The sequence below is a fragment of the Xyrauchen texanus genome, chromosome 6, assembly GCF_025860055.1.
Source record: "Xyrauchen texanus isolate HMW12.3.18 chromosome 6, RBS_HiC_50CHRs, whole genome shotgun sequence".
Lineage (NCBI taxonomy): Eukaryota > Metazoa > Chordata > Actinopteri > Cypriniformes > Catostomidae > Xyrauchen > Xyrauchen texanus.
This window is the reverse complement of record NC_068281.1, coordinates 32,864,163-32,891,354: the sequence shown is the minus strand read 5'-3', so window position 1 is coordinate 32,891,354 and position 27,192 is coordinate 32,864,163. Positions and strand designations below refer to the sequence as shown.

The following is a 27,192-nucleotide window of genomic DNA, read 5'->3' as shown; positions in this document are numbered from 1 at the left end:
TGATCTTTGATACAAAACACACCTGCTTTCATGTAAGAAGAATCAGTTGTAGAATTGACAGTGGAAAGTCATGCAATCAAATCTTATATAATTCTAAATTTTACTCTTAATCGGCAGCAATATGATATGAATTGAAGTATATATACAATCCAAAATATCCTAATGAAAAATGGTTCATATAATCACAAAAAAAAGCACCATTTATCACTTCCATTCATTAGTACATCATGAGCTATGACTGTTAAGACAGATATATTTCATATTATTTAAGCTTACATAATACAACCATATTTACCATATCAAGTGACATGCCTTATGTGTCCAGACTGAACCCAACATACCAAAGGGATCAATTAAATAATTTGAGAGAAAAAAAAAAATTTAACCAACAATGCAATGTCATTCCATGTTTGAGAAGGGCCTCATTCCCTTAACCAATTCTTGTAAACATTTGGATCATGCATTGAAAATAAAACTGCAACATGCATATCAAAGCATTTAATTCATATGTCCATTTCAGAGTGGCTCTTTTTGCTGTGCTCAATAATTAAAAACATTACTGTACAAGACTGATACAACCACAGTTGTTGGCAAGTGCATTTCTTTCGCTTTTTATTTTAATATCCAATAATGGATGCAAAGTTATCATCATTTGCTCCTTCAGAACATTTGAAGGAATTGTAAAATAAACAAAATCACAGATCAATTGTGTGCGACAAAGACATGAACATAAAACAGAAATGTGAATGTTACTCAAATGTTGAGCCTGAGAATAATTTGTTGTAATTCTAAAAGGACTTGTTAAAATCAGAGTATCAGAGCAGCACTGAATATGGTCACAAGCCACTTCTTGAGCCTTCCAAGATGGAGGCAATATTAGTTTTCCTTCCAGCATTTTCTCTTGTCAGATTCCTGCAAAAGCAGAGCTCAACAATTAGGATGGAATGATGGCCTGGGCCAATGACAAAAGTTTTGGGCCAGTTGCTTGGGCTGTGCTGGTTGTCACTATGGCTGCGTCCAAAACTTAAGGCAGCTGCTTTGATGCCTCACTGTCCAATCAGTCAGTGACTTCAGAGGAAAATATTTGCGTATGAAGGCACCTGTAAAGACTGTTTAAGGCTGTTTAAAAGTAATGTCTAAAATGACCTAAAACTATTTCTAGTGAGCTTTAGACATACCAGAGCAAATATTTAGAATATACAATGACTACTGCTCTCTAGAAATGGGGTCATTAGATGAAAAAAAGGGACAATTCAGATTTTTCCCGCTCCATCAGACGCTGTTTATTCTTTCAGCCAACCAGCGAATCACATGTGTAGAAATTTGGAATATAAAAGTCAACAAAGGCTGGATCTTTACTGTCTTCAAAAACTTGCAAGATGACGGCATCACAGTAGAAAGGAGGTGAGATATTGGATTTGCAACAAAAAAATTAAATGTTTTGTGATGTGCAGAACATTACTGTTGTGAATTAAATACTTTGCGGCATAAAGTATCGATATCTAGCTTGCTAACAGAGATATGGTTTTTGTTTAAATTTCGAGAAAGACTTCTGATCTTTTTAAGGGCATCAAACTTAGTGGGAATATTTATAGACCAAATTCCATAGGTTTCCAGCAAAAGTAGGTGCATTAATTCATAATTTCCATGGAGTTATATTATGGTTGCATAATGTCCAGTTATTGCTGCAAATTCAAAATACATTTTAGTAAAATAAAAATAATTTGTAATAAAACAAAAATATTTTTAATGTTTTTTTTTTTTCAAGAAATTGTAACGAATGAAAAATGTTCATAGATTTTTCTGAAGCATAAAATATGTTCCTAAAAATACAATTTATTCATCTTTTATGTGGTAAAATTAAAATGATCTGTAGTAACTTAATAATAACATTAAATGAAAAATATAAATATATAATTTTGACACATAAAATATGTTGCTAAAAAGCAATTAATTAAAAAATAATAATAATAATCTTTTTTTGTTGCAGGGCTAGTCAAAATATTGGCAGGGCAAAACAAATCTGAATTACTGGCTGGATAAGCAGAAAAACAAATCCTTATTGTTGAGCCCTGAAAAGACATTCAAAAATCTCAATGTTGTCACCAATGTAGCTTATTGCTCTTCACGAGTCATTAGTGTGTGAAATCTGTTTCCACAGCAGTGTCTTGAGGTTGTTGAGAATGAGCGAGTGTTCCATTTCCATCTGCTCGGCAGAACCTTTGAGGGCCATGCAGGCATACAGCTGCTTCTCCAGCTCTTCCTGTAGATGGAAGGGAACTCCTTGTAGGAGGTAATCCTTCAGTGCTCCACAAGCCCTAGCCAGGTTGGGCTGAGCCACCTTGGCTGTGCAACGATGTTCAGCAACATTGCATGAAGTCCTACAGTCCACACCGTAAACACAATCCTCGTCTTCCTCACAGCGCTGGAGGATCATGGCCCGTTTGAAGGCCTCTTCAGCTACCACACGCCGCCCATCCACCAGTCTAAGGTCATGGCGATCGGTGTAACCAAAAGTACTAGCTCTCATGTCACACATTAAGAAGCTTCCAAAGGTACCGTGGAAGATGTCTTCTATAAGTTCCAGCAAACCAATAAAGATTTTGGCCTTGCGGGGCCATGAAGGTGTGAACCACTGGTCCATGCTTCGCCGCATCCCAGTAGGCATCCACAGCTCCATGGGCCATGGAAGGCTGAGTCCAAACAATGGTGCGTGGGGCACCCGTTCCACCATGTACAGGTCCCCACAGAAGCCTAAAAGTCTAGGCGTGTGCTCACGGCCCTGGAGGACCACCACAAGCAGAACCTCATTGAGCTGCAGCAAAGCCCAAACAGACTTGGCCTCTGGGAGAGAGATAAGGCCGTCTTTGTTGCTGTCTGCCACTGAGAGAATCAATGTCACCAAACTGGAGAGGTTTGCTTGTTCTCCGACTTTTGCCTTAAGGAAAAAAAATAGACTGGTGAGCAAAAGATTAATTAAATTGGCACTCAATACATTTTCATGCGCAGTTATAATCGAGCTACAGATAGAGAAGGAAAGAATCACGTGTCACCTCTGTCTTTCAGAGCAAGCATGTGCACAATGCCAAGACCAGTTGTGGTTCAGTTAACCTGTACATGCAGGACGAAGCTGAACTACATTCACATAATATAAGTCTGTTAATCCGACTTTGACTGAAATCTTTCCAGTCTGGTTTTTACAGACTAAAGCCTTTACATATTTTAAAAAGACAAATGATTGTTTTATTCTGACATAAATCGAACTTATTGAGGTGTAAGTAAATGTACTTATTGATGTCATGAGAAATTGGCTAAATTCGCAATGGCATACGATAATAAAACTCTATTATTTCTGACATACTGTATATAGATCCAGGAGAAATAGTAAGAGTTGTATGGAAGTATGCTATTCCGAACTTAAACATTTAGTTTTAGTGATTATTAGTGATATTTGGTGACATTAGTGATATTTCATACATATCCGACAATTTTTATCAATTAATTGATTTAAATGAAAATCAGTGCATATATAACAATGTCCATTGTATCTTTCAGTTACTTTTGTGGACAGGCTATGCTAGGTGGAATGACACGCTTGAGGTATGAGTATTATAGGAAGGTGCTTCAGACTTTGTAGGATTTAGTGCTTTAATTGTGATAATCTTAATCTGCAATTTAAGGTCAGGGCTGGACTGGGAAGAGAAATCGTATCAGGATTTTACATGGCAACCGGCCCAACTGTTGAGTGGGGCGTGTTCGTCAAATGTTGTTGTTCACCGTCCTTTTCTGCATATTGCGGAACTGTTTTGTGGTCCGTTCTGCTTAACGTGGCGGCTCATTGTTGCTTATCGCAGCCCATTCGGCACGTTCGGTTCTCCCGATGGCCATTACGCCCCTGAATGGCCCAAAAGTGCGTCGGACCACAGGGAAAATGCATGGTATGCCAGATTACCAGTCCAGCCCTGCTAAAGGCCCCAGTACAAGAATCATAAAAAATTTGAGGGACGAATGGGTGTAACAAAACTACTCAATTGTTTAGTTTGTTTTGGTGGTAACAGCTCACCAGGGCAAACCTTAAGGAAAAATTTTGTACAGGATGCTAAACACCTTCATAATGCCATTGGTCCACATCATCGGTAGGTGTGACATAGCGCTCCACCTACTTTGAGGCCGACAGCTAATTCCCATCAGAGACTAATTAGCAGAGACGGACCTCTTCTGTTAAAATTAATGGGAGAAATTGGAACACCCAATGATCAACTGATGTAGAAAAGGAAGTCCTTCCTTACAGTTAAAAGAGCCAATCACTTTTTAGATACAGACATCGCAAGATTTTACTTCTGACTTTAATCATAATCTTGACTTGACTAACCGCATTGGAGATGTTGATCTTTCCCATTCAAGTAAATTGGAGCTGCACTTGTATGCCGCTTGTTTACATAGAAAAATAGCTGCCCAGCCTGCCTGGGAGCATTTCAGAGAGGGCCACAGAGTGAACAGACTTGCTAAAAAGACTTTATTCCCATTAAATCAGTGGAGATAAAGTCAACATGAACACACCAGCATGCAGCTGGTGCAAATTGACCTACATCTGTATGATAGTTTGTGTAGAGACATTTTCCAAGAACATGGCATGTGTTTGTTTGTTTGTTTAATTAGTCTACAAAAGGAATCAAATCTACTTTAATACTCTTAAGTGCCCATTTGTTTGATATGCTGCTTCACTCATGTCCCATCTATGGCTGGAAGCCTTTCACACATCTGCCCAAAGTAAGATATTCCTCTCTTATCATCATACTTTTACCTGTATTCTGACTAACACTCATTATACACACCCATCTTCGCAGTAGTATCAGTGTCATTATCATAAATTACAATAACAGGGAGTAATCAGCGCATATTATGGCAGTTTAAATGTATTGTGTGAGAGCGCATTAGTGCAATGAATGCAGAATGTAAACGATACAATTTACACATTTTCTACAGCATAAATATTACTTAAAATCATCACTGAGTAGTTAAAACCTGAATTCAAGATCCTGTGTGAATTCTTCTCATAGAATAAGGCATGAAGTTATTGATAACACATTTTAATGTCATATTATTTAATGTTTTACATGTAGTTTTGAGTGTCCTCATTTTTAAATCTGCCTCTAAACACCTCCAACAGCAGTGTGGCCGATGGTTTGAATGTTGGGTATTGATACAGATTTCCTGATTCAATTCACAAGCTCTCGATCCGATTTTGTTTTCAATTTGATTAAGTTCGACATCGATTCATATGGGAATATTTCAGTTATAATGTTTATTTGTATTGAATATGAAAAAAATTATCTCCCAGTTAAAGCTATTACACAGCGGACCTTCTAACTAAATTTATATTTTTTATATATATGTATATATTTTTTTTTTTTATACCTTTTTTATACATTTCTGTTACGTTCCTGTGTTGTCTGTCCCGTGTTTTCTGTTTTACTCAGCACTTCACACTCCATGTCAATTTCCTTGTGGTCCGGCCCGTGTTTTCACTAGTCCCTGTCTAAGAAAACTACACTTCCCATCTTTCCTTGCCCTCACCACCTGCTAGCACTCACTCATTGTGTTCACCTGTTTATCGTTTAGTTCCATCACCTCTGTGTATATAACCCTGTTTATTTCTCCATTCCCCTGTCGGTCTTTGATGTTCGTGGACGCCTGTTACCCATGCTCTCTGTCTTCATGTACTTCCCGTTGAACCCTTTGTATGCCCTTCGTGTTTTGTTTTACCTTTTCCCTCATTTAGTTTACCTTTTCCCATTGTGGATGTTTTCTTTGTTTGTGTTTTTTTTGTTATTCAATAAAGCCCTGCATTTGGATCATCTCTCCTTGTCTGCCTTCACTTACATTCGTGACAGAAAGACCGACCACTAATGGATCTAGCAGCGGTTTTCACCACACTGGCCCAGGCAAACCTGACCATTCGCGAGTACTCCCGTCTCTTCTCCACGGTCGCCATCCACACCGGGTTCGACGACGCTTCCCTGAAGACTATCTACCGGGTCGGGTTACCATCATCCCAGCTGAGGGAAGCGCCGGAACCCGGAGACCACACGTGGAGGGAGTACATGAGTCTCGCTCTGAAGAAACTCGCGGCCGACGAACCACCCCTCGAGATCCCGGTTTTCGAGCCTGAGCCCATGCCTACCCGGATCAACGAGCCAGCGCTGCCAACTTCGTCCGCCCGGAGGAGGAGAAGAAAAGCTTCCGCTCTTCAGCTCACGCCGGCCACGGTCAGCGAGCCAGCGCCCACGCCGGCCACGGTCAGCGAGCCAGCGCCCATGCCTGCCACGGTCAGCGAGCCAGCGCCTGTAGCCTCGACCGTCCCTGAGCCAGCGCCTGTAGCCTCGACCGTCCCTGAGCCAGCGCCTGTAGCCTCGACCGTCCCTGAGCCAGCGCCTGTAGCCTCGACCGTCCCTGAGCCAGCGCCTGTAGCCTCGACCGTCCCTGAGCCAGCGCCTGTAGCCTCGACCGTCCCTGAGCCAGCGCCTGTAGCCTCGACCGTCCCTGAGCCAGCGCCTGTAGCCTCGACCGTCCCTGAGCCAGCACCTGTAGCCTCGACCGTCCAAGAGCCAGCGTCAGCAGCCATGACCGTCCAAGGGCCAGCGCCAGTTGCCATGACCGTCCAAGAGCCAGCGCCCCTCGAGCTCCGCCTCCCAAGTCTCTCGAGTCTTCCAGGGCTCCTCCCCCCGAGCCTCCCAGGGCTCCACCTCCCAAGTCTCTCGAGCCTCCCAGTGCTCCGCCTCCCAAGTCTCTCGAGTCTTCCAGGGCTCCTCCTCCCGAGCCTCCCAGGGCTCCGCCTCCCAAGTCTCTCGAGACTTCCAGGGCTCCTCCCGAGCCTCCCAGGGCTCCTCCTCCCAAGTCTCTCGAGCCTCCCAGGGCTCCTCCTCCCAAGTCTCTCGAGCGTTCCAGGGCTCCGCCTCTCGAGCCTTCCAGGGCTCCGCTTCCCGAGCCTCCCAGGGCTCCGCCTCTCCAGTCTCTCGAGTCTTCCAGGGCTCCTCCTCTCGAGCCTCCCAGGGCTCCGCCTCTCAAGCCTCTCGAGCCTTCCAGGGCTCCGCCTCTCGAGCCTTCCAGGGCTCCGCCTCTCAAGCCTCCCAGGGCTCCGCCTCTCAAGCCTCTCGAGCCTCCCAGGGCTCTGCCTCTCAAGCCTCTCGAGCCTCCCAGAGCTCCGCCTCTCGAGCCTCCCAGGGCTCCGCCTCTTAAGCCTCTCGAGCCTTCCATGTTTCCGTCTCGCAAGCCTCTCGAGCCACCCAGGGCTCCGCCTCTTGAGCATTCCAGGACTCCGCACCCCGAGCCTCCTACGGCTCTGCCTCCAGAGCCTCCTGAGCCTTCCACGGCTCCGCCTCCCGAGCCTCCTATGGCTCTTCTCCCCGAGCCTCCTTCGGCTCCGCCTCCAGAGCCTCCTACGGCTCTGCTCCCAGAGACTCCAGAACCTTCTAGAGCTCCGCCTCCCAAGCCTCACTTGGCTCCGCCTCCAGAGCCTTCCAGGTCTCCGCCCCTAAAGCCTCCTACGGCGCCACCTCCCTCAGCTCCGCCTCCAGAGCCTTCCAGGTCTCCGCCCCTAAAGCCTCCTACGGCGCCCCCTTCCTCGGCTCCGCCTCCTGAACCTGTCCCTGTCCTGTGGCCGCCTCCCAGGCCTCCTGGGCCTGGACCTGTCCCTGTCCTGTGGCCGCCTCCCAGGCCTCCTGGGCCTGGACCTGTCCCTGTCCGATGGCTGCCTCCTAGACCTGTCCCGGTCTTGTGGCCGCCTCCCAGGCCTCCTAGACCTGTCCCTGTCCTGTGGCCACCTCCCAGGCCTCCTGGATCTGTCCCTGCCCCTTGGACTGCCCTCTTGCCCTTGTGCCTCCGTGGACTGCCTAACTGCCCCTTGTGCCCCCTTGGTCTGTCTCCGTGTCTCTTGTGCCCCCTTGGTCTGTCTCCGTGTCTCTTGTGCCCCCTTGGTCTGTCTCCGTGTCCCTTGTGCCTCCTTGGTCTGTCTCCGTGTCCCTTGTGCCTCCTTGGTCTGTCTCCGTGTCCCTTGTGCCTCCTTGGTCTGTCTCCGTGTCCCTTGTGCCTCCTTGGTCTGTCTCCGTGTCCCTTGTGCCTCCTTGGTCTGTGTCCCCTGTACCTCCTTGGTCTGTCTCTGTGTCCCTTGTGCCTCCTTAGTCTGTCTTTGTGTCCCTTGTGCCCCTTTGGTCTGTCCGTTCTCCCCCTCGTCTAGCACCCCCTCTCCTGGAACTTTTGTTTGCTTTTTCTATTTTTTTTTGTTGTTATTTAGGACCGTCTGGAATCCGGTCCTTTTGAGGGGGGATTATGTTACGTTCCTGTGTTGTCTGTCCCGTGTTTTCTGTTTTACTCAGCACTTCACACTCCATGTCAATTTCCTTGTGGTCCGGCCCGTGTTTTCACTAGTCTCTGTCTAAGAAAACTACACTTCCCATCTTTCCTTGCCCTCACCACCTGCTGGCACTCACTCATTGTGTTCACCTGCTTATCGTTTAGTTTCATCACCTCTGTGTATATAACCCTGTTTATTTCTCCATTCCCCTGTCGGTCTTTGTTCGTGGACGCCTGTTACCCGTGCTCTCTGTCTTCATGTACTTCCCGTTGAACCCTTTGTATGCCCTCCGTGTTTTGTTTTACCTTTTCCCTCATTTAGTTTACCTTTTCCCATCGTGGATGTTTTCTTTGTTTGTGTTATTTTTGTTATTCAATAAAGCCCTGCATTTGGATCCTCTCTCCTTTTCTGCCTTCACTTACATTCGTGACAATTTCACATCATATGTTAGTTACAAATCCATGTCTTCCATCAATAAAATATGATATTATATTGCATATATTATTTTGTTACATGTTTATTTGCATAGTTTGTACTATTTACATGTATTTGCATTGATTTGCTGAACACGTGCCACAAACTGGTACTGTCTCTTTAAGAAATCCAGCCATTCTGTAAAGAGTCTAAGTAAATGAGCGCATGCTAACTAGAGAACACGAATGGCTTTACCTCATCCACGCTATTCCAGATTACAATGAAATGTTTCTTTTTTGTTGTTTTTGATCAACTCTAAAGAACAGAAAGTATATTAGAAGAGACATTATTCAATGAAAATTGTGGATCTCGTCTTTGGACACACAGAACGAGTCAAACCACTATACTACACAATCACTGGTGAGTGAAATCAGAACATTTACAGCCAGTGGCTAATCAAAGAAATTTCTTTTTGTTTTGTGTTAAATTGCAAATTCGAGTGATTTTCTAATTGTAGCAGAGGGTTGCGCATAGAGTAAAAGATTGATCTTGAGATTTAAGGATTGATATTGAGATTGTTCAAATGAAATTTGTGACGCATCAGAAAAAACAATATTTTCACACTACTCATAGCAGTATGTCGTTGCCGGGGCCTTTAGCTGTCAATTTTGGATCACACATTTAAAGTCAATAAAAGAATCAGAGTACAGTGTCCATACCTTCAAGTGACTTGCAACCATCTCTTTGAACTTCTCTACAGAGGTTCCCCGAGTGGGTTTGTCAAAGAGTACAATCTCTTTCTTTGGCCTTAGTTCCTCTCCCAGCTCATAGTGCAGGACGTCACCCAGCTGACACTTAATGACGCCATCCTGGTCACCCCAGCTGCTTGTATACACCTGAGAAATACACAGCAGAAGAGGAACACTGTTAAGCATGACCTCAAGATAAGTGTATTAGGATGTATGTGGTTTTTCCACGGCACAGGACAGCTCGACTCTACTCTGGTCGCATTTTGGGGGTTTTCCACTGTGGATAGTGGTTCGACCAAATGGACGCTATCTATGGCAATAGACCGGCGAGCAATGGGAGGGAGAGTGCTGGGACTCGGCCACGGCGTTATTGGAATCCACGATGGAGGATGGTACGTTTTGTTACGTTAACTCTTGGAGTGGTGGTGGTGTAGTGGTCTAAAGCACATAACTGGTAAACTGGTAATCAGAAGGTTGCTGGTTTGATCCCCACAGCCACTACCATTGTGTCCTTGAGCAAGGCACTTAACTCCAGGTTGCTCCGGGGGGATTGTCCCTGTAATAAGGGCTCTGTAAGTCACTTTGGCTAAAAGCATCTGCCAAATGCATAAATGTAAATGTAACTCTATATATTGCTAAAGCCTCGCTTTATTTAGTTGACCAGCTACTGGAAAGTTTGCTTCTAAAACAACCAGGACAATTTATCTGATACACGTGTGTAAATTCACCATACAACAATTTCTTTATGCAGCACAATGAGCTAGTAGCTAACAGCTAGCTGTCGTATTATTGTTTATGGTCAGCAATATTTGTGTCGTGTTTAAGATGATGTCATGGCAGTAGAGGTGGCGCAACTACAACAATCAGCCTATAATCCCACCCATGTTGAGGTGGCACTAAACTGCAGTGGAAAAGCAAGCTCAGAAAAGTAAAGAGAGCAGAGTCGAGTCGAGCTGTACTGTGCAGTGGAAAAGTGCCATTAGAGCCCTTAAGACTTAAGATTAAGAGATAATTATCTCAGGAGCCATACCTGATTGTTTGGCTTGGTGGAGAGGCACCGTCCAAAGTACAGTGAGCTTTCTTCACATAGGCTGCTACAGGCAGAGCCTTCAATAATACCCTTACTGTATTTCTCGCACTATTGGAAAGGGAAGAGCAGTTTCAATGAGCACTAAACTGGCATTTCATAAATTAAGTGGAGGCATTACAAGCCATTGAAGCTAAAGACCTATTGTGTGATGGCTTATGCCCAAAAACAGAAGAAGTGGAGTTTAAACTACACAGTCGACTGAAACTTAATGGAAAGAAATGTGTTACTGACCGAGAGGGCCATACTTACAATGATGTTTTTGCATTCTCGTCCCCTGCACAGCTCAGTGTAAGTAGAGTATTGCACATACACAACCCAACTGCCCACAAACACCGCAAGCCAAGTGAGGAAAAGATACTTCACTCGAATATAAGACAGGCGAGCCTGAGGGAGGATAAACAGCAAACATAAGCCTTAGTATGTGAACTTTAACCCAGTCAATGCTCAAAGTAAATGCAACACTTTACTGAGTGTGAGGAGTCAAATAATTACTCAATGTATTGTTCCGTCAAATTTCACAACATGAAAATGTCATCATAGAACAAGCACTGTTACCAAGGATCAAGCAGCCTATAGAACTCATTATACCCAGAGAAATACCACTAGCAACAGCCAATTAACTACCTAATTGCTAACTACCAGCCAATGGGTCATGAAATGAGAACAGCTCAAATCTGAGAGCACTTAGATAAAGCAAGATCAAAAATTATCTGATAAGTTAACTAGCCTAAATGTAATGATCCCATTGATAGACAGCCTAGAGAGTGTTTCTATCAGTTTTATTGGACGTGGGGGCACAATTATTTCTCCCAATAAATGTCTCCCCAAATTGGCATGCACAATTCCCAATGCACTCTAAGTCCTCGTGGTGGGATAGTGACTCGCCACATTCCAGGTGATGGAGGTCGAATCTCTGTTGCCTCCACGTCTCAGACCATCAATCCACACATCTTATCACGAGGCTCGTTGAGCACATTACCGTGGAGACCTAGCATGTGCGGAGGCTCATGCTATTCTCCATGGCAACCGCGCACAACTCACCACATGCCCCACCGAGAGCGAGAACCACACATTATAGCGACCACGAGGAGGTTAACCCAATGTCACTCTACTCACCCTAGCAACCAGGCCAATTGGTTGCTTTGGAAGCCTGACTGGAGTCACTCAGCACACCATGGATTCGAAATCTCGACTCCAGGTGTGGTAGTCAGCGTCTTTACATGCTGAGCTACCCAGGCCCCCAAAACTAATACAACTTTTTTTTTCCATTTTATTTTATTTAAGATTGCTCAATTCAATCAGATGAAATTTTGTTATGAAATTGAAATGCATAAATATTAAATATGTAAAAAAAAAACGAATGTTGTTACCCTGGGTAAAAATGTGAGAGATTTAAGTCCGTTCGCTCCCTATGTTTAAGAATGTGACTCATATAAAGTAGCGAAGGACACATTATGTGGGCTTGAGATGTAGTACTGCTGAAATGGTAAACTCAGATTTTATTTCCTATCATAACTAAAAAAATCCCAGTTATATTTTATAGGAGTGCACTGCATTTTGTATTTCATTAACTATGGAGTATATGGCTGGTAGGTTAATGGTGGTTTCCATCAGACGTGATTACAGGTTAGGCTCTGCTTATGCCTCAGTGACTGATAGTCCAAATTAGATTTGTCTGAAATGTTCTCCCTTGTGACTCGTACATCAGTCAACCTCTCATAATTACTCTCATATGATGCTTGGAGATCCAGAAAATTGAGACCACACATCACTTTCCTAGTCCTGTGAGTGTGTTCATATAAAGGAGGTGCCTAGGACCTGAACGTCTAGTTCTGTAAACAATTGTTTAGTTTCTTACAGAGTCAAAAGCTTAAGTATGACTGCATTATTTAAGGCAGGGGTTTTCAAACTTTTTAATGTCAAGGACCACCTAATATGATGATCCCCTTGAAAGGAACTCCCTTCCTAAAATATAAATGCAGCTAAATATTTTATGTACTGTATATATATATAGATCCATTTACAGTGTTTGAGAAATTTAGCAATTGTGATATTAAACAAATGGTGTTTCAAAATTAAACTACAGTAGATGGGTAAAGTTAAGCAGAGGATATTTAGCAGAAATAGGCCACTTCTATTAAAATGAATAGGAGAAATTGGAACGCCCAAATAAGAAGCTTGCACTTCCACACCGGTGGGGTCAACGGATATAGAAAGGAAGTCCCGCCTTTCCAGTCCCCTTTTAGATACAGAAATCACCTGCCAATCAACTCGAGAATGTGCATGCTCATTAGCAAAACTAGATGGTAAAATTTAGTTCTCTTACGAGAGGTTCTCTCGTATTGCGTAAGCTAGCTTACGCTACGGGAAAGATTAATCTTTTCTGAGATATTGAAGCCAAAAAATTATCCTTAATTTTGTATCCATTGTCAACGCAGTGCGGCAGTTGCAGACCTTGAGCGGGCTAGCTAGCGAGCTCATTGGTTGCTCTGCGGCAACTGCTGCAGCCTATAGACGAGCTTGGGCGAACTCGCATCCAATGAGAGGCGTCCGGCGCTCACTGCATCAAAGCCCGCCAAAAGGGCGTGACTAGAGTGCATATAAGCGTAGTTCGTAGGCTGGAACCCTGATTTTCATCTCTTCAGCGAAGCTCTTCGCATCTCTGAACTGGAAGCCGCGTCGCCGTTCGAGGGGCATCTAGCAAGCGTGGACAGCGCTCGAAGAAGCCGGCCGTCTTCGCCACCTTCAGCCATCCTGCGAGCTACGCCATCCGGCGACGTATCCTTTTTAGAGCAAGCTAAGTTCCTCAGCGAACTTCACAAAAGAGTATCGAGCGTCTTTTAAAGATGCCTCGCGACTTCCTGTGGCTCATGCCGCGCTCCTCTCAGCGCCGGAGACCGACACATCATCTGCGCTCTCTGCCTGGGACTGGGGCATGCAGAGCTCGCCCTGCTGACGGCGGATGCGACCTCTGCGAGGAGCTTCGATGTCGACCCTCGCGGGCTCGACTCGAAGTATGCAAAACCGAGCTGCCGCCGCCTTCTGTTTCGCCGCGCCGAAGAAGCGCCGCTCCCAAAGGCTGCCGGAACCGGTTTTAGAAGCGACTGTCTCGCCGGAGCCCCTCCCTCGAGCATCGTGTACACCCTCCCGCCCCGGGGCCGCGCAGTTGCCGCCGAGCGGCCGCACTGCTGCCACCTCGGAGAGCGAGGCGGAGGACAAAGGCTGCTGTTCCATCATGGCTTCGGACAGCAGGAGTGGTCACAAGCCTCCTCAACGGCCCAGGAATCCAGCAGGACCCGCGCCGAGTCGAAGGGGAACTGATACGCCTCCTCACACAGGCCGTCGACCGCCTCGGGCTCGAGTGGTCACCGCCCCTGAGCAGGCTCCCAACAGACTCGACGGCTGTTTTCTTCAAAGCCGTCACACGCGGCGCCAGCGTCCGGCCGCTCCCTTCCTGCCGGAACTCCACGCCGAGCTCTCTAAATCGTGGAACGCGCCTCTCTCGGCCAGGACTCGATTCCACGTCTCCACCGTTCTCGCTTCAGTGGACGGCGCCGCCGAGAAGGGCTACTCTTCCATCCCCCCGGTCGAGGATTCGGTAGCAGCACACCTTTGCCCGCCCTCCGCGGTCTAAACCAGTGCTCCCGTCTAAAGCCTGCAGAACTACTTCCGCCTGTGTTGGCCGCGCCTATTCCGCCGCCGGCCAAGCCGCATCTGCTCTGCATTCCATGGCCGTCTTGCAGATCCTCCAAGCGGACCTTCTTCGGGAGTGGGATGAGAGAGGCAGGCACCCAGAGGCTGTTACAGATCTAAGGAGCGCGACGGACCTCGCCCTTCGCGCCACCAAAGCTGCAGCCCAAGCTATAGGGAAGTGCATGGCCTCGCTGACTGTAACCGAGAGACACCTGTGGCTAACGCTAGCCGACATGGGAGAAACTGAGCGCTCCACGTTCCTCAACGCGCCGCTCTCTCCGTCCGGTCTCTTCGGTTCCGCAGTAAGTGGCATTGTTGACCGCTTTTCGGAAGTCCAGAAAGCCACCCAAGCCATGAATCTCTTCCTGCCTCGCCGCGCTAGCTCCCTGCAGGCCGCCCACGTAACCAGCCTCCTGCACGAGCATCTTCACTAGCGCCCAGCTCAACAAAGCCAGACTTCCCAGCGCCGACAGGGCGGCCGCCCCAGATCAGCGCTCAGACAGCCGCCGTAGACCACCGCCCCAGCGGGCCTCGGCCTAAGATTGCGCTGAAACCTGAACAACCGAAGTCCTCCTAGCTTTGTTGAACAAACGACGGCTCAGTCCCGCCGCGGCCGGACCACCGTCAAAGCTTCGCCCCCTGTCAGTCCCCTTCTCTCAGGCTACTGCAGTGGTGAATTTAGCAGCCAACAAGCCGGTGACACTGCCCGCTTGCCTGCACTCAAACGCCGTTTTCACGGCGACCCAAATAAATCTTGTAAAGAGCAAACATGTCTTATGTGTAGAAAATGTGCCCACAACCCTGTGTTCACCCCTACACACAAGCATAACACATCCCGTGCCCCTATCAGAGCACGCTCTCATACGAACCGCTCGAGCGTCAGAGTCAATGAAGGCGTCCACATATGCGTGCGCACGCCCATTCTCTGGCCGCTCTGTCACACGACCAGCCCTATGTGTAGAAAACGTGCCCACAATCCAGTGTTCACTTCTGCACACAAGCACTGCATGTCTCGTGTCCCCACCAGAGCACGCTCACATAAAGCGGTTACGAACCGCTCGGGCGCTAGAGTCAATAAATGCGCCCACGAATACGTGCGCGCGCCCATTCTCTGCCCGCTCTGTTACACGGCCAGCAAACATTCCTCTGTGTGTAAGTCCCGTGCCCATGACTATGCTTGCGCATCACGTAACAGATGTGACTCTTTCCCCATGCATTCCAATCGGGAAGTCACTCACAAAACAGCCTGTTCATGCTGTCTGCGAGCAATCATGCATAAACACACTAAACGCGCTCACACATTTTGTTCAGCTCTGTGTGCGGCAATCAGAGCAAATTGGCCATTCACCCTCTAGCGTTACGCTTCAAAGCATGGGAAGCTATTCCAGGGATATCCAAGTGGGTGTTAAGCACAATACAACAGGGCTATTTGCTACAGTTCGATCGCTGCCCTCTTCGCTTCAGAGCGTGCTCGAAACCACTGTAAACACGGAAGCAGCGTGCATGCTTCGCTCAGAAATAGCAAGCCTTCTGTGCAAAAGGGCCATAGAGAAAGTGCCACCCTCTCTGAGCTGAGTCGGGGCTTTACAGCCGTTATTTTCTTGTTCCCAAGAAAGACGGCGGCCTCAGACCCATATTAGATCTCACGGTTTTGAACAAGGTGCTTGCAAAAGACCGTTCAAAATGCTTACAATCAGGAAACTCCTCGCGCATGATGCGCCAGGGGACTGGTTTATTTCTCTCGATCTGAAAGATACATACTTTCAGATTCAGATAAATCCCGTCACAGGCCATTCTTGAGATTCGCCTTCGACGGCCAGGTTTATCAATACACCGTCCTTCCGTTCGGCCTGTCCTTAGCACCCCGTACTTTCACGAAGTGAAAGCACCCCTGCGGAGTCAGGGTTTGCGAATTCTGAACTATTTGGACGACTGGCTGATTATGGCTCAGTCACATATGGAGCTTCTGTCTCACAGAGCAGTTCTCCTCAGCCATCTGAACAGTTTGGGTCTTGCAGTCAATTGGACCAAGAGCTCACTACAGCCCAGTCAGACAATTTCCTTCCTTGGGATAGAACTAGACTCCGTGGCAATGACGGCTCGTTTATCTACACAGCGCGTGCGCCGTGTTCAGCGACTAGCCGCATCTTTTCAGATGAACAGCCTCACGCCTCTGAAGAAATTCCAGAGAGTGCTAGGTTACATGGCCTCAGCCGCAGCAGTACTTAAGCTGGGTTTACTGCACATGCGCCCGCTTCAGCATTGGCTAAGCACCAGCGTCTCGCCGGGCTTGGGCCACAGGCCGCCAGCCCATCAAGGTGACTCAGACCTGTATTTCAGCTCTGCAGCCTTGGACAGTGGCCGAGTGGTATCAGCGAGGAGTGACAATGGGAGCTGTATCTCGCCGAAAAGTCATCTCGACAGACGCGTCCAACACGGGTTGGGGCGCGGTCTCGCGAGGGCTTTCCGGTTTTCGGCCTATGGTCAGTTCAGGAAAAGCTCCTTCACATAAATTGTCTGGAAATGATAGCGGTCGAGTACGCCGCCGGCGCTTTCCCGGTCATTCAGGGTCACCACGCCCTGGTCCATTCAGACAACAGATCTGTGGTATCCTACCTAAACCGTCAGGGCGGTGTCAGATCCAGGAACCTTTTCCATCTGACGGAACGCATACTGAGTTGGTCCCAGTGCCACCTGCGCCGCTGAGGGCGACGCGACGTGCCAGGCCACCTGAACGACGGCCCGGACAGACTGTCCAGAGACAATATTCCCCAGGGAATGGTCCCTGCACGCTCAAACAATCCAGACGTTATGGCACCTATTCGGCAGAGCAGAGATAGACCTCTTTAGCGTCAGAAGAGAACTCTCACTGCCCGATATTTTTCTCGAAGCGAGGACGCACTGGCCCAGGCGCCCGCTTACGCCTTCCCCGTCTGCGCTATTGCCACAGGTAATGCAGAGGATCAGGAAACGCGTCACTCGGTGCTCCTCATAGCCCCGCGTTGGGAGAATCAGACATGGTTCCCGGAGCTTACGCAGCTGTCACTGACAGCGCCGTGGCCCATCCCAGTGAGAGCAGATCTCCTCTCTCAAGCTCGCGGCACAATCTGGCATCCCCACCCAGAGCTGGGCTGCATGCGTGGGTGATCAACGACTACCCGTCGCTCTGCCAGAAGGAGTAATAAATACCATTATACACGCTAGAGCCCCTTCCACAAGAAGACTCTATGCGTCAAAATGGTCTGTGTTCTCAGAATGGTGCACTGACAGAGACCTGGACCCGCTGGACATGTGGGGTGTCAGTCGCTGCTCAGTATTTCTACAAGAGCTGCTGGATAAGGGCAGATCCCCATCCACGCTCAAAGTGTATGTGGCAGCCGTTGCGGCGTTCGCTGAACCCCTGCACGGCCAGTCATGGGGAAAAAACGAGCTGGTCATCCGGCTTCCTTAGGGGAGCTAGAAGGATGAACCCCAGCGCCCCCATCGGTTCCTATCTGGGATCTTTCTATAGTTCTCGAAACTATGAAAGCCCCCTTTCGAACCACTTCAATCCGTGGATTTGAAATACCTTTCACTCAAAACCGCTTTTCTGACTGCCCTGTCATCAGTCAAACGTGTGGGAGACCTTCACGCGCTGTCTGTCAGCGCTGCGTGTCTTGAGTTTGGACCAAGTGACTCCAAGGTCATTTTAAAACCTAGACATGGCTATGTTCCCAAGGTGATCGGTACTCCTTTCAGAGCACAGGTCATTTCCCTATCGGCGCTACCAGCATCCGATAGCGAACGCGACGCCAATCTCCTTTGCCCAGTCAGAGCACTGAGATTGTATACCGCGCGCTCCGCCGCTTTCAGACGCTCTGAGCAGCTTTTCTTTTCGTTCGGAGGGCGCACCAAAGGTCTCGCCGCCTCAAAACAGACACTGTCTAGATGGATAGTGGACGCTATTGCTGCCGCATATGCGTCAAAAGACCTGCTCACTCCACTAGAGGCATGGCCTCATCGTGGGCATGGTCCAGCGGGATTCCCATTCACGACATATGTGTGGCAGCGGGATGGACTTCCCCCTCCACATTTGTCAGATTTTACAATATGGAAGTGCCCGCTCTGCAGGCAAAACTACTAGCGGTTTAATACGCTACAGCTCCCCTGGTGAGCTGCACTGATGGGACACATTCCACACAGACCGGCACCGCCGCTCTGTCGTTCCCTTCCCACTATGTGCTTATATATTACACAAACACTGACCCGCATTCTTGCCGGCCAAATCTTATTTCCCCACTCATAAGGGCTCCCGGGTTCCCCTTAATTCCCTGGGGCTCATACAGTGGATGCTTGGCGCGACGGCGTTGACAATGGGTTCCCGTGAGCGTAAGCTAGCTTACGCAATACGAGAGAACCTCTCGTGAAGAGAACGTATCGGTTACCTAACGTAACCTCGGTTCTCTCTAGATGAGGGAACGAGTATTGCGTAGCCGGCCGTGCTTCAGCGCCCACGAGCGATTTTTCGCTTCAGTCAATGAAAACCAGGGTTCCAGCCTACGAACTACGCTTATATGCACTCTAGTCACGCCCTTTTGGCGGGCTTTGATGCAGTGAGCGCGCGGACGCCTCTCATTGGATGCGAGTTCGCCCAAGCTCGTCTATAGGCTGCAGCAGTTGCCGCAGAGCAACCAATGAGCTCGCTAGCTAGCCCGCTCAAGGTCTGCAGCTGCCGCACTGCGTTGACAATGGATACAAAATTAAGGATAATTTTTTGGCTTCAATATCTCAGAAAAGATTAATCTTTCCCGTAGCGTAAGCTAGCTTACGCAATACTCGTTCCCTCATCTAGAGAGAACCGAGGTTACGTTAGATAACCGATACGTTTTTCAGCCTAATCTGAGGTACAGAAGCACAATTTATGATGCCATTGTTGTTTGATTTTACTGCTAATTTGAAATATTTAGTTTAAACGAAAGCTTGACAAAAACTTTTTGAGATTTCTGTGTTCCCCCATTCAAGTAGATAGGAGCTGCACTGTCATGACTGGAAATAGTCTCCCGGGAGTTTTCCAATGATGGCCGCCAGTGGACTGACTTGCTAGAAAGACATTGAGTCAAGTCAAACATTGATATTGGCTTGAAATTGTCTGAAGTTGAAACTATTTTTAAAAGTTTGATAGTTATACAGGCATTAGTAAGACAAACTGCTGGATGTACGGACGGACAGTTAACTATTAACTATTTTACTACAGTTAAATAGTTGCTAGGGTGTTCAATCTTGCCACATGTGAGTTTGTTTACATTTTTGACAACTGGAATTTAAATAGTCTTTGTCCACTTGAACATTCCACTAATGCAATCGATGGGATTTGTCAGAGTTTTTAATCACCTGCTGTGTGAAAACTGCAATTTTGTTCCATTAAAAAAGTCATAGCAACCTTACTTTTCCTACCCGCAATTAGAATAATTGTTCAAACCATGTACACCTGAAGACAAAAACAATTTGACCTGAAGAATATTAATTTGTAGTCTTTAGAATGCATAGGGAAAACAGTTATGATGTTTATGAAAAATGTGGTAGATGTTTATTTATTTATTATGTTTTTACAACCCATTTTTCAGAAATTTTTCCACAGACCCCCTTGCACATTGGACAAGTTTTCACAGACCCCCAAGACACACTGGAGAATATGCTTCCCACTATAGCAGAACAACCAGAATTACCAGATTATAAAATATATATATTTTAGATGCTTGTTTCTGCACCAGTTCTTACTAGATTTACCAGCAAGACTTTCTTGGTCAAACAGCTTCACCCCAAATTACCAAACTGGGTGAAATGTTTTTTTTTGAAGGTGAACACCATGGATAAGATGGTCACTATTTAAACCATCACCAAATTAGCACAAACCATCATTAATCAGGATTTGTTTTTAGAAGTTTAAGAAGTTGCTACAGAGGTTAAAATCCTTCTAAAAAATGAAACTGTGGTGAAATCATGTCTTGGATATGAACTCAAACAGAAGAAGGACATCATTTCCAAAAGAAAACATTGTTCAGATGTGTCTGATGAGTCACTGAGGAAAATGTCTGAAGCCCAGTCAAATATCTCAGTGGAGCTTGATTCAGACTAGGCCCCTTCCTGCCAAATCACGTGTGTTTTAGGAGCGAGCAGACATGTCACTGAGGACAATGAGGGTGTTGTCACTATCTGAGATGTAAATCTATGACCAGCCCAAACCTTCAGATTACTATGAATAAAGTTTCCCTTCTTAACAAAAACGTATCCATATGAAAAGAACTGCTGCAGACCTCTACCTCTCAGTGACTGGTAATACTACTTAATCAACTGCTTTGGCAGCCAATAGCCTGAACTTTGAACAATTAACTCAGAAGTTATTCCAGACATTATGTACCCTTGGGTCTAGTCCCAGAAATCAATCTGCCATCCCTATTCAGAGAAAATCTGAGAGACACAATGCTAAGAAGTATACTTTGTTTGCTTCATTCACAAAATCTGCAACCGGTGTTATGCAAGTCTGTATGTAAGGTATTATTTAAACCAAAGTTTCTTCATGGAGAGCTCAATCTATCTGCACCCATATTTGCAAAACAAATGGGTCCTCAATCTTTTCAGATAAATGTCCAGCATTGATATCTCAGAGTACAAATGTCCTTGTTCAGTTGTTGCCCAGACATTTCATTCAAATCCAAAAACTATGCTAATGTAACAAAAAACTGAGTTTAAAGGGACAGTTCACCCAAAAATGAAAATTCTCTCATCATTTACATACCCTCATGCCATCTCAGATGTGTGTGACTTTTTAATTTTGCTGAACACAAACAAAGATTTAGAAGAATATTTCAGCTCTGTAGATCCTCACAATGCAAGTGAATGGTGGCCAGAAATTTGAAACTCCATAAAGCACATAAAGGCAGCATCAAAGCAATCCATATGACTCCAGCGATAAAATCCATGCCATCATAAGCGATATGATAGGGATGAGTGAGAAACAAATCAATACTTAAGTCCTTTTTTACTATAAATTCTCCTCCCTGCCCCGTAAGTGGCAATATGCAAAGAATGTGAATTGCCAAAAACAAAAGAGGAAGAATGTGAAAGTGAAAGTTAAGATTTATAGTAAATAAATATTTAAATATTGATAATTTTCTCACCAACAACTATCACTTCTGAAGACATGGATTAAACCACTGCTTCAATTTTGTATTATGTTTATATCCATTTATATTGGCTATACTGTGCTCTAGATATTTTTAAATATTTATTTCAGATATCTAGATTTGTGTTTCTCTCCTCTGCTATACAGAAAGTGTATTTGTAACTGTAATTATAATTATAATTACAATAATAATTGGATTAACTGTCCTGTTATGATGAGTGTCTGTGTTTTATTGTATTTATACGATGGTGAGAAGCTTGTAAATCTGGTGCAAGTAAAATTTTGGGGAAATCAGACTATAAAGAATCAATCAATCAATATCTGTATATGCATGGGCTATTGAAAAACCTGTATCGGTTGACCACTTATCAAAATAGAAGCTAATTACTTTCTTAGCATGATCCTGATCCATGTTGTATAAAACTCATCAGAGCCTATTTAAAAGAAAAAATGTCTTCAAAATCTTGATTTCATTTGCAAACTTGCTCTGCCTCTACAGGTCACAGGGGCTGCAGGTTAGCATTAACCACAAGCTAAATGGCTATGTTTTAGGCTTCTTTTGTATGTAATGTAGTCTTTTTCAAAATCTTGCCAATAGTTAACAAATTAATTTAATGAAATAAAGGCTACGGCAATAAAAGGATAGATTTGATGAACTTGACCTTTCCACCAAAATAACATGGTTACAACAATTACGGTTACTACAGTATTACTGTTACAAAACCATGGTACATTTATTCAGAGGGAAAGTAAAACTGTAAACAATTAGGTATTAACCATGTTGTAACCATGTTTTTGGTAGAAATCATGGTTTTCAAGTAATATAATAGTAACTAAGAAAAGTAATCATTGTTTTTTGGCAGAATCAATGGTTTTAATACAGTACACTGTATCCATATACTGTAGTAACCATGGTTTTACTATAGATTAACCATGGTTAATCTTTTGGTTGGTTTTGCTGCAAATATTTCCTGTATTATTACCATGGGTTCACTATAAATATAATGGTTATACTATGGTTACTGTAGCAAAACCATAGTAAGTGGGCAAACAAAACTATTTCAAATTCCCACACTGTCCTCCAAATGGGCTCCGTGCCAATGGATAAATTCACACTAATTTTTTTCTCATTTCACTCAGACAAATGTTACATTACAGAAATAAAATGAGTTGTGAATCCCATTTCATGTTCACTTTAAGCCTCTGATGACCAATTACAGAAAAGCCTTTATTTGAAACCTTTTGTCTAAAAAGGCAAGGATGAAAAATAAATAAGGTAGGCTATCCCTCCAGTGCAGCCAGTTCTATTTTTACAAGTCAACAATGAGTCCATCATTTACTTGTAGCATCAGATGACTGTTATGCTACATGCTCTCTGTTCTTACTCATTGTGCCAAATGCTTGTCATGAACCATTCTGCTGAAACGGCCTGGTGCTTTCCAGACTAGAGTCAGCATTCCCGCTTGGAAGCACTTGCTCTGGCACTGTCAGCACTGAGTTCGAGTCAGTTCATCATGTTACTGATTCCCTCTAATGTGATTCACTCAAGCACATGCACACCTTCATTTTCACATTTTTGATACAGCTGTTGTGTGTGGCTGCCAAGTGTCATTGGGTTACACGTCCCTGCAATTCATGTGTTTCACAACATTCATCATCCTTGCAAGTGGCTGTGTCTGTCTCTGCTTACAAAAAGGCTGTGCATCGGAGCACATCATCACACCCTAGCCTGTTCTGAAAGATAAAGAGAATATTTCGGAGATCAGTTGGGGAAAGTGAGTCAACGGAATAGGGATGTGCACAAGTAATCGAGTACTCGTTCTACACCAGTTACTCGAGTGTTAAAAACACTACTTGAATATTGCAAATTAATTTTCCTTTCTGCATTTCCCTGCCCGTGGTCAGTGCTGAATTACTGTTTCTCATTTAAATCTCTCATCAAACCTCACTGTCACAATTGAGTCCACTGGGGGGCGCTGTGGATACGTGTTGTTGAGGTGTTGAATGAGAGAAGCTGTATCATGGCTTCTGCACCTTTAAAGCAAAGCCAAATTATATTAAGGCAATACTTGATCCTTATTGAATTCTGCTTCATTGGTATTCTGTTCTTGTAGGAGTCATGCTAACCAACAGACCAGGATCTGCTTTTATGGTGGAAAGATATGATATACTCGGAAGCTTATCAGACCAGTATGTGTGTATGTTGTTTAATCTCTTAACACAGACAGAGTACATTTTATAAAAAGCGAAATTTCACCACTTTTGTTTCTGAGTAATAACATGTGAAATGATAAAAATTTGCCTTTATGTAGATTCAGAGTTTATGTATGTGCATTACCCTCATGCCCTCAGTATTGGTTTCTATGGAAACTCCGGGTGAGTGCAAATGTTTTTTTTACGGTTTTGGTTTTCTCAAAAGAAAAGAAAAGTTGTTGAAGTTATCTTATTATAAAACCGATCTTGGAAACATGAATAAACAACTAAAAATATTCACGTATGTGTCATACATGTTATTTTAATGTGCAATTTAATTTACGAGTAATCAGGTACTCTTTTTTTTTTTTATAGGTTTGAGTACTTGATTACGCATTTAAATGCCCATACCTAAAACTTAACAAACTGTATAAGGAGGGTGTCTCTTTAGTAAAGCTTTCAAAAGGATTTCAGATAATGACACTGAAATAAAATCTGGAAAGGACAAAGATAAGAGAGGAGAGACAAAAGAAGGTGTTCACAAGAGTTTGAAAAACCCTCTCCCTTGACAAACTAGAAACTAGTGTTTAAACGTATCAATGGAAAGGAGGAGGCTAGAACCGGCTTGACAATATAAATAATAGTTTAATTGGTAAACTTAAAACAAGGACACAAACACACACGACGGACATGTCCGTAAACTATCTCTCTCTCCCGCACAATCCTCTGCAGTCGACCTTTATCCCTCTCGAAGGCTTGATTAGCGTAATACGGGACCGGGTGTGTAGGATCACGACCCGGCCCCGCCCTCCGCCCTGCCATATAGTGGTAATGCATTTACAGGAATAATTTAACCCAAAATTAAAATGTTCTCATCATTTACTCAACCTCAGGCCATTTCAGATGTGTGTGTCTTTCTTTCTTCTGCAGAATACAAACAAAGTTTTTAGAAGAAAATTTCAGTTCTTTAGGTCCATAAAAGCAAATCCTTAACACTTCAGTGGTTAAATAAATTTCTTCTGAAGCGATCTAATCGGTTTTGGGTGAGAACAGACCAAAATGTAACTCTATAAATTGATTATGATCATGATTTCAAGCTCGATTACACTTCCTAGTGCTATCTAGTGCTCTGGGCACGCATCAACCACTAGGAAGTGTAATTGAGCTTGAAATCATGATGCCTAGAGACTGCAATGGCAAGTCTCATAGTGAAAAAGGGAGTTAGGGAGTTTCTCACCTGAAACCGATTAGATCACTTCAGAAGGCATGGATTTAACCACTGGAGTCTTATGGACTACTTTTAAGTAGGGATGCAGCGATCCAATACTTGGATCGGTATCGGCTACGATACTGAAGCTATTTGATGGATCGGCTATCATTCGACGAGTATCCAAATCCGATACTGGTTGTTATTCATTTTTGTTACGGTCAAGCTCCAAAAATATATAGTATGTGCCGTGCCAGCACATTAGTGAATGGTGCTGCTCTGTTGACACAAACTCTCGCACAGGCAAGGTGATGCACTCGTGGCTATTTTAAGCCTTCACAGCGGTGCGCAATATTTGAGCGCTCCTCAAGAGCAGCATCTCAGCTGTAGATGCTCAATAGTTCGTTTCATTTATAATATGCATTTAGAATGGCACCAGAGGTGCATTTTACCAGAATCTGAATAAAAAGTGAATTAAACTACTGTGAACTTGCTAACAAACAGACATACAGGACTTCCTGGAGAGTTTAGAATGTTAAAATCAAAGCGTGAGGGTTTAAAAATTGCACGATTTAAATATATTACTGTTGTATTTAAAATTGCCGATGTTTGTGCAAAATACAATCATGTGGTTCGTTACACATCTCAAGGCAGTTCTGAAGGGAAATGTTCACTGTGCGGCACTAAAAGCGAGTGTAATTTTATCTCAAAAAGTTTTTTAAGGTTAATGTTCTACTGAGATTTAAATCAACAAAACCTACCTCCCTACCCCAAACCTTAAACCTAAACCTAACCAATAGTGTCATAAAAAGCAAATGTGACATGAAAAACACAATTTCTTAATCAACCATGTCATTTTGTGGAGCTTCTATTACACTTTCGGCTCACGTGTTGACTCTTCAGGCTCTTCAGGACTCGTACCCTGATCCTTTACATCGCATTTTCAACACTAACAGTTGAGCTAAAGCGCAATTTGATCACACTTAAACAAGCTTTTAAATGCAGTTGGTTATGTAATGCAAACGATCAAATTTTTCAAGTGCTATAGTAAAAGTGTTTATATATCATAATATAGCACTGTGTGAGGGACAGAGCAAAAAGTTAGTGTTTATGAACTGATAATCTGCCAATTTACTTGTGATTTGAGCGAAAGGGGATAAAAGTAATTGTTGTTTCAGCGTTCATTTAGTGTTCATTCAACCAGGAAATTGCTGTTACGTACAACAGGCCACAAAAAAATCATTTTGCCTAAATGTAGTTATTGTAACATGATTCATTGATCAAGTTGTGAATGTCGCTGGGGGAGAAATATGGCAGTCATCAGAGAAAGTAAAAAGGCGACATAGTGTATATCAATCGATTTAACAAACATCCTCACTCACAAAATCACCTCTTGATTCTTTCATTCTAGCTTGGATTTTTTTTTTTTTAATACTTAAGTACAATTTAATGTGAATGTTTTTTTACTTTCACTCAAGTATGTTTTTGGCTAGGTATTTGGACATTTATTTGAGTCAAATTTTCATTCAATATTCATACTTTCACTTACTTTTTACACCCCTGGGAACCCCAGACCCAGTTTAAGTATATCATGTGAGTGGGGATTATTCTCACTGTTGGGATCAGCCCATGGCAACCTCTGTAAGCTCAAGGGTAAATAAAGGAATCCCCATATCATATGAGAAGCAGATGCTAAAGATAAAAATTTAACTTAATTTTTCTGACGTCTAACAAGAGTATATATATATATATATATATATATATATATATATATATATATATATATATATATATATATATATATATATATATACATAAAAGTGTAAAAGTGATGTCGTGTGTGCAAAACCAAAACATGGAGAGTTGATACATTAGGGTACATTGAAATACAAATTGAGGACTGTCAAATTGATAGGGTAGACGTCAATCACAATGGTGCTGAAATCCACTCACCAACCATGAGTTGAAGATAAGGAACTACAAACTGAGATAAGACCGCTGTATTTAACCGTCAAAACATTACGCATACATTTGCAAAATAACTATTACCTGAAAGGGATATGTCTTTGACATCCAGGCCCGTGAAAACAGACCCCTAGCCATTGCAGAAATGTATCATCTCAAAGACTCGGCTATCTTGAGCGAAGAGTCTCCATCTGCTGAATAAGAAAATCAAATATTGTCCAGCGAACTTCAGGTGATTTGGCTCATGTTCGGCATTACGTGTACAGTCTTTGCGGCCAGTCGATGTCCTCACATCCGAGACTTCCCCAAAGCTGCAATGTATATTACTATGTTTCTTAAGAATACATGTTATTCGAGTCGCCTTGG

At 44.3% G+C, this 27,192-nt stretch overlaps 1 protein-coding gene across 2 annotated transcripts; it reads right to left on the bottom strand.

Moving 5' to 3' along the window:
* Positions 1-136: 136 nt before the first annotated feature.
* LOC127645012 (divergent protein kinase domain 1A) lies at positions 137-27,192 on the bottom strand. Of its 2 annotated transcripts, XM_052128504.1 has the most exons (5): positions 26,911-27,192; positions 10,856-10,990; positions 10,547-10,654; positions 9,487-9,663; positions 137-2,938 (listed from the first exon to the last, which is right to left on the bottom strand). In XM_052128504.1, exons 1-5 carry the CDS (start codon positions 26,962-26,964, stop codon positions 2,126-2,128), a joined length of 1,287 nt encoding a protein of 428 aa, XP_051984464.1. In that variant the 5' UTR covers positions 26,965-27,192; the 3' UTR covers positions 137-2,125. The 2 variants fall into 2 exon arrangements, with proteins under 2 accessions (XP_051984464.1, XP_051984465.1); XM_052128505.1 differs by lacking the exons at positions 10,547-10,654; positions 10,856-10,990.

Bases quoted from the DNA above. Each gene is read 5' to 3' on its own strand.
- LOC127645012 (XM_052128504.1), bottom strand. From the start codon at position 26,964: ATGGCTAGGGGTCTGTTTTCACGGGCCTGGATGTCAAAGACATATCCC. The intron at 10,991-26,910 runs GTAATAGTTATT...ATCCTCCCTCAG, and splicing joins CAAAGACATATCCCTTTCAG to GCTCGCCTGTCTTATATTCG. The intron at 10,655-10,855 runs GTAAGTATGGCC...CCTTTCCAATAG, and splicing joins GAGAATGCAAAAACATCATT to TGCGAGAAATACAGTAAGGG.